At 39.6% G+C, this 7,605-nt stretch overlaps 1 protein-coding gene across 1 annotated transcript; it reads right to left on the bottom strand.

Annotated features, from left to right (window-relative positions):
• Positions 1-1,892: 1,892 nt before the first annotated feature.
• Positions 1,893-7,605, bottom strand: FGG (fibrinogen gamma chain). The gene is made up of 10 exons (XM_037378254.1): positions 7,478-7,605; positions 7,342-7,386; positions 6,727-6,910; positions 6,529-6,622; positions 5,378-5,508; positions 4,551-4,684; positions 4,233-4,417; positions 3,224-3,501; positions 2,709-2,878; positions 1,893-2,189 (listed from the first exon to the last, which is right to left on the bottom strand). Exons 1-10 carry the CDS (start codon positions 7,550-7,552, stop codon positions 2,175-2,177), a joined length of 1,311 nt encoding a protein of 436 aa, XP_037234151.1. The 5' UTR covers positions 7,553-7,605; the 3' UTR covers positions 1,893-2,174.

Genomic DNA, 7,605 nt, shown 5'->3' with positions numbered 1-7,605 from the left:
CTTCTTTCAGGGCCCAGGGCATGTAACTGCAGGCTGGGATCCTGCAGACTGCCTGATGAACTCTGGCACAGGGCTTCTTTGAAAAAATCAAGCTTCTTGGATTCAACAGCTGCGACCCTCCTGACCACCCAGAGCAAACGGTCCTCTTCAAAGAGGTTAAAATTATTTGTAAAAACTTAGGACACCAATGAAGAAACCGACCGGAAGAATAAGCCGGTCTTAGCTCTGGTGAGCAACACATAAAATGCCAGTTCCCACTAGTCGAACATGTGTATTTACACCAGACTGTCGTCAAAGAAATCATTGCAGCCAAAACCTAGACCAGGAGAAGCAAATGATAGTGCAGACCTAGCGAAGTGTGGATACAGAGGTCAAAGTGACAGAGGGGAAAGGAATACTTTTTTAATTCCATGTTGCAAACTTACAAATAGTAACAACCTTAAAGTCATGTCGTAGGTGGGATAAACTGAAAACAGAAAGTGGAAGGGACTTGGCCAATGCCACTCAAGTGGCTGCTTGCAGAACCAGGATCAGACTGAACTTGGCCAACCCTCAGCCCTCTCTAGAAATACTGCTTCAGCTACAAGGAACCACAGGACAGGCCTCATGACACAAAGCATTCAAGAAAACTGCTCTGCTCGGCAAGAAACGGGGTGTCAAGGCTGGTGGTGAGCCCCACAGCATGGCTGGTTGCATGGGTGCAACAGGGCCACGCGCATATGCTGGTTTAGTGGTGTGGAGGGGTTGTCCCTCAACTCAAAAGCTCGTTAACCCCATGCTGACCCTATGCTAATGAGGGCTCCTTCTTACCTACTCCTTCCTCTTAGATTTTGGCCCATGGGTAGAACTTGAACTAAGTCAAAGCAACTTCAGTAAAAAAGACAGGGGGACAGCAGCTTATCATGCTGTGGAGACTCAGATGCAGGCGAAAAGGCTGAGCAGCAGCGGCACTGGGGACCTGGGCACCAAAGCTGGAAAAGTGTTGAGGCGGCATAAACCACCCTTGAGATCTGTTTAATTAGTGTAATGTCTCCCTGTCCTTAAAACGAAGCATTCAAATGTGCTATTCAGATACCAGGTGAACTTCTGGCCTCTTGCTAGTAGAAATAAAGACCAGGATACACTTCATATTTCAGTTCTTAATATATCAAGTTGATATAGATATATAGATATCTATTGTAGCTCTGAGTGTATTTTTTTGTTGAGGAATTTATCCACAAATCTAATCTGATTTGCTAATGCACTCCTCAAATGCACTCATCAGATATTCTGGGTAAGTACATTCAAACAGTATCACAGACTTTGCTGTTCTTGATCTGTGCTGTGAGTTTTCTTATGTGGATCACTTAGAAAACTATTACCAGATCTAGAAAAAAGAAAACGCAAGTATAATACAATTAATTTCTGCTACAAATTTTAACGTCTTTGGTTGGATAATGGCACTAGATACATTAGATTAATTTTTAAATATTTATTAATAAAAAGGAGATATTCAAGAATAATGGCTGTACAGTGCAATACTACGTGCTACATAGCAAATTAAACTTTTATTTTGAGTAGTATTTGAAAAACTTGTTAATATACATGCTCTGGAGTAAAATATCTGTTCTTGGTCATTGACAGTATACTTCCTAATGCATTCTGATACAAAATGTATTCGTTACTTTTTGGTAAGTTCAGTTAAGTAGCCTTCAGCAGTAATCTAGGCCTCTTTCAAGTTGCTATGTATTTTGATCTATGTCACAAAGCAATTTCATCAGAAAACAAAATGAAACTTTTGGAAACAAGCCACATTCTATGGACAAATAGCTCCAACACTCGCCTCTAAATGAAGAGCAGAAACTACTGGCACGCAATTCAGGAATGACTGAATCAAAAAAGTTTGGTCAGAGTAACCTTCCAATCATCACAAAGTTTATTTTGCTTGGTTTGGCCAACAGCAGAGCACAGATAACAAGTTCAGAGTTTTTGTAATAATCAAAAATTTATTGGGAATTTGTACAGAAAAAAAACCAACCCATGTACAGAGGTAAGCACTGCTCAAGCTTGGGCATTTTACAGTCAACGGCATTTTATAGTCAAAACTGAACTGTGTAACCTTAGGTAAGTTTGGTGTCTTAAGAGATAAAAGATGTGTTTTCTCTGTTCAGACCAGTCTTTGTGAAATTCTCCCTCTACGAGTCTCCAACCTACAACAGAAAAAAAAGAAAGCATTACTAGCATAATGTACTTCTAAAGAAAGAAGAACATAAGGCTACGATGACATGTTGATAGTGTTCATACATAGTTATACTAGTTGGCAATTAAAAATGTAGCATTTAAAATACATGAGGGCAAGGGATTATTTCTGATCACGAGACTATCCATTTTTCTATCTGTTAAAAGAAACAGTAATGGGAAGGTATACTAAAATCAAAGTACAAATATTTCTTTTTTTTGTTGTTTTCTCTTTTTTTGTAATTTTTTACGATTTTTGTAATTACAATTTTATTTTTTGTAATTTAATTGTAATGTAAATTAAAAAAAAATACCCCCAAAAATTGTAATGTAAAAATTGTAATATTATGTACAAAATACAAATATGGTAGACAAAGTCAACTTCTCTAAGGTGCAATGGGCTGAACATTTCAGGTGTCCATGCTCAGTGTTTGAAACTGTAACTATGTTCTGTTGTCATTTTAAATATCTCCTTGGCCCTGTGGTCGAACCTGTTTGGCACTGCCTAAGTTGTGTTGCTGTCCATCCACTAACAGTCTGTTGAATGGGATGATTTTCATTGCAGTTTTCTTCATGGAGTACCACCGGTCACGCCAGGTTACCCAGGTGATGCCATTGTCATATCCAGCTGGACCAGCCTCTTTCGATGTGTACACACCACCTAAAAAATATCATTTGGAGCAAAACAGTTAGTTGCTTTCTACAACAGTTAACGTGCCCATAGATTTTTTTGGTAGTAACACCTCCATGGCATTCCTGGGCATACTAACAGGCCACATTCACTACTCTTCTTCCCTTAGGTTGCCTCTCTCAGGACCAGGACTGATTCTCCCAATTTGGGCTGGCGAGTGGCCACTAGTTCCTACTGCTGGTGTTAACAGTTATTGCAAAGAATGGGCTATGCCAGCTTTGAGAAATCCAGATGGCAAAACATAATGAAAGTGGCCCATTCCTCTTTGTCACTGAAACAGTGTCCTGGGTTATAGGTATTTAGAAGATACTTTACCTATATAGTATTTGCCATTGAGGTGGCCAGCATGACATCTATTCATCCACCATCCAGACCCATCTTCCTCAGCACAGTTGCCCTCAAACTTATCATTGTCATCATCATAGGTGCTGAACCGCATGCCGTTATGAGAGGTTAAAGATTTGTCACTTGCATCATCTCCAAAAGCAAAGCCATCAAAGGCATCCCCAGCTTCACCACCAATAAAGTAGGCATAAGTCAGTCGATACTTGTCTTCTTCACTTCCCACTTTGAATACGGCGTAGTCAGCAGTGCTGTTAACAAAGGAGAATGGTGAATGTGAGCATGCTGTATTCCCCGTACATGCATGAAATGAAAAATTCATAGGAGTTCAAACCGCAGAAAAGGCATTGATGGCATCCTAGCATTTGGAAAGGAATTGGTTTTGCAGGATTGTGCCTCAGTATATGACATATATCCAACCAACTTTTGTGCTCCGGTATCAGATGTGTTTTCTGACTACTGGTCTTCAGTGATGTAGGAAAGATCTATATTATATAAACACACACACACACACGTGTATCTCCCAGGTTCATAATGCTGAGGCTTATGTAGGTCATGAGGAAATCTTTCATGGGTGGGAGGAAGGAGTGGATGTCTCAAGAAATAGCAAGGATAGTAAGCCCTTCTGGAAAATGGAATACATAGAACAGGAAAGAATAGAATAGAATAGTTCAGTTGGAAGGGGCCTACAATAATCATCTAGTCCATAAGATGCATAAGATATGAAGAAACGTGAAGAGAAGAAACAGATTCCTTCTGCCAAATAAACTAGAGCTGCCAGCACGTGGCCTTCAGACACGCAAGTGCAACAAGTCACATACAGTCACTGCTGCCACAGCTGTGAGTTCAGGAGCCAAAGCAGTGTCCTGTGCATGCTAGCAGGTCTAAGGGCTCATCATTTTTTCAGATGATGTACAAACTGATGCAGCAGTGGGAGCAGAGGTTTTGAGCTGTCACTTTCAGAAGCATTATGAGCAAATACCCTTTTTTGCCACTCCAGTCCTCCAGTTCTATTCGTAAGGTGTATGGCAGAGTGGACTGCGTAGTTATCAAATGAATCTTCTCATTGCCCAGCCAGAATTCAGTGGTGTCATCAGGAGACAGATGCCCAAATCCTTCCTTGTACTGAACCCAATTTTTCTTGAAGTCCTCACTCCCATCCAGTCTCTGGGGAAAAAAAAAAGGGAAAAAACCCAAAATCAAAAACCTCAATCAAAAAGATAGGTATTTTATGGAGGTAAATAAAAACCAGTGCTGATGCAATAAGCTTGCTCATGGAAATAATACATAAGTGGCATACCCTCTGTAATACTGTCCAGCCGTTGCCATATGAGTCAATCTCACAGTAGACGAGGAATGACTCCTGGGCTCTTTGAGGCTTGATGAAGTAAAGACCACTTTTTCTGGCACCTTTATTTGCAATGTCTTGACAATCTGAAGTAAAGATATCCAAAGGATTATTTTATCCAGCTACAGTGCTATCCTCACATTTATTTGATATTGTAACTTTCTTAGTGCAAGAAACACAATTCATCTAAATGTCACTGTTGCAAAGTTAGCTATTTAGTCCGCACATCTTAATGTCATTGCTATAAAAAATACTACTGAAGGTCACAGGACTTGTGTAAGATGAGGAAGAATCTGTTCTCACATAGACTTTAAGCAAAAATGTAAAATATAGTTGTCGCATTGATTTCTACAGCAACAAAAAAGCACATTTGAAGCCAATGGGATAATTAAATTTTTTTTCAGATGACTTAGTAGAAATGTGATAATGAGTTATCTGCTGTTTGTGCTGAGTCTGTGGAAACTCATGTCCCTCGTGTTTATCATGCATTTTGGCCATAATAATATTTGGCTGTAACAATAATCATATTTTGGCCAAAAAGGCCAAAGGAGCAAGTGAGACTTCTGTTCCATCTGAATGCCTTGTTTGCAGAGCATTCTACCCGGTACTTACTGTGATCAAGGCACTGGTTTCATCTTGCAATTCATCAACTTGCAATCTACTATATTTTTGCAGGCGGCTACGGCCCGTAAGATTACAAACAACCCATTGCTGTGATGCCAGCTGGTGATACTTGTAACTGAATTAACCCTCCACCATACAAGAAGCACTTTTTGCACCTCTTCCAGTTGTCTCATGTATTTCAGCTGTGTCTCTGCATGGCTCCTGACAGTGTGACTCCAGCTGGGCAATCTTCTCTTTCAGCTGTGCGATCCTGTTGCTGTTCAATATATGTGTATCTGTCAGCTGTCTGGACAGAGAGACATAAAAATGGCTTGTTGTTCCAGCTGTTCCTGAATATGCATTTCCCTGCACACATGCCTCACCTCTGCAGCATGCTGCCACACACACCTCTGTAAAGGGCTGTGCCTCTATTAGCACTGATGTTTAAAGTTGAGGAAACTAGTCAAAATAGGAAAGCACACGCTTAACCTTATGCAAAACTTGACTAGCCAAATATGGAAGCACACCCTTATGCAAAACTTGACTTGACTCTAATCAGCAAAACTCAAACCAGTATGGATTTATCTCTATGGAAAGTTTTTCTTTGTTCTCTTAAAGTAAATGATAAATTACTCCTCTTTGATTATGGATGCACGTGTAAAACATAAATGCTGTAAATAAACTGCTGCAAGTGGCAGAATGCTTAAATTGTTTTTGATGTAATGTTACAGAAGTGGAATTTTTTCTACATTCAGGTCAAAAAACATACCCTTAAGATTTAGAAAGTTAACGATTTTCTAATGTTAACGATTAACTTTTCAATTTTATTTTCAACATCAATTTACAAAAAGCTACCAGTGAGTTTATAGTTACTTATATCAATGTAACTAAGCTGATTTTAAGGGATAGATGCAGCAAATTTAGTCAGGGTGGATGGCTGCACAAATATTCCACACATTGCCTTACAGCACAAATTCATATAAATAAAATCTCCAAAAGTCATGAAAAAAATTGTAGGAGTAACTGGCACAGGAAAAAAAAAAAAAAGAAAAAAAAAGAAGCATAAATAAAAATATTGCTAGGCTTCCTGACATTCTTGTCTTGCTCTTCCTGCACAGCTAATGGCTTATGCAGATGAGCAGAGAATGAATATCAGGCCCTCAGGATCCTTCTGTGTCTTGCTAGGCAGCTACTAATGACAGTGTGGGCACAACGGTCCACATGAGCACAAAAAACCTTTCTGAGGGAGCCTTAGCTGCACTTGATAAAAGCACAGAAAGAAAACAATTTGGACTGTCAAGTGATATAAAAGGTGGAAGATACCTACTGTATAGTACTTTCATGAGACAAAATAGTGTTTTCATATCTGATAATTTCTTCAATTATTTTCTTTGACTTTTGAGTGAAATCATCAATTGAATCTGTAAAACAGACAAAGGTATAAAATTATTGCAATTAGGCAAATTAAAAAACAGAACTACATAAATTATATTTGTCAGTTGTGTACTTGTTTTTATATTCTTACTTGGTAGTGTCTGCTTCTCTGGAGGATAGAGGCTTTGGATGTGTTGAATCAGATGTTCTACTGTTCCTGTGGAGTTAGTAACTTGCTGTAAAATTCTCTCCATTTCCTTCAGTTCATTATCCATAGTGAGATGGTATTTATTAAAGAAATCTGCAATGCCACAGGTTGTTGGGCAGTAGCTACCCTAAAGAGGAAAGAATAATAATCAGCAATTGTTTCACGAGCAAATAAAGACAAGCAGAATATTTGGTCAGGGAACTTTGAGGTGCCACTTCTATAAGCGATTGTGGATGAAAAAGGGCAGGCATCCACCGCTTCGTCTGTGTTCGAATTTCCAGAGGCAGTTTACTTTCACACTGTGTGCACACACAGCAAGAAAACAGTGCATGCTGTTACTCGGAACATCTTCTGTATATACGCTTTCATCAGCAGTGCAGTCTCCCATACGCTTTTACCAAGTGTATACCGCTATTAATAAATAACGGGTTGAAGGACAGGATATTTAGTCAGTATGGAAAGTAACAATGAGGATCAAGTGATACTGGTGGTTAATGATCAGCGTAGAAAAGCTTTAATTAGACTCTTAAGATAAAAGAAAATGGTTTAGGTACTTACAAATCGTTCATCTAATATGCAGCAGTTTTCTCTGGTAGCAATGTACTGAAGAGAAGAAAGAAGACCATTTTCAGTGAATTTTCTCTGATAGCACTTTCGGTGCCGACACGTTTTCTAACACTGTGTATTCACTCACCGCCATGCTGGTAGAAAAGAGGAGGGAGAGGAGAGGCCCCAGGGGAGCCCAGCTGCACCACCTCAGCACCATCATGCCTGTCCCAGCGGGTGCAGCTGTGCCCTCAGCAGCCGAAAATGTTGAGCCCA

This window comes from Falco rusticolus, chromosome 1, assembly GCF_015220075.1.
Source record: "Falco rusticolus isolate bFalRus1 chromosome 1, bFalRus1.pri, whole genome shotgun sequence".
NCBI lineage: Eukaryota > Metazoa > Chordata > Aves > Falconiformes > Falconidae > Falco > Falco rusticolus.
Note: the sequence above shows the minus strand (reverse complement) of the source record. Positions and strands in the feature narration are given on the sequence as shown.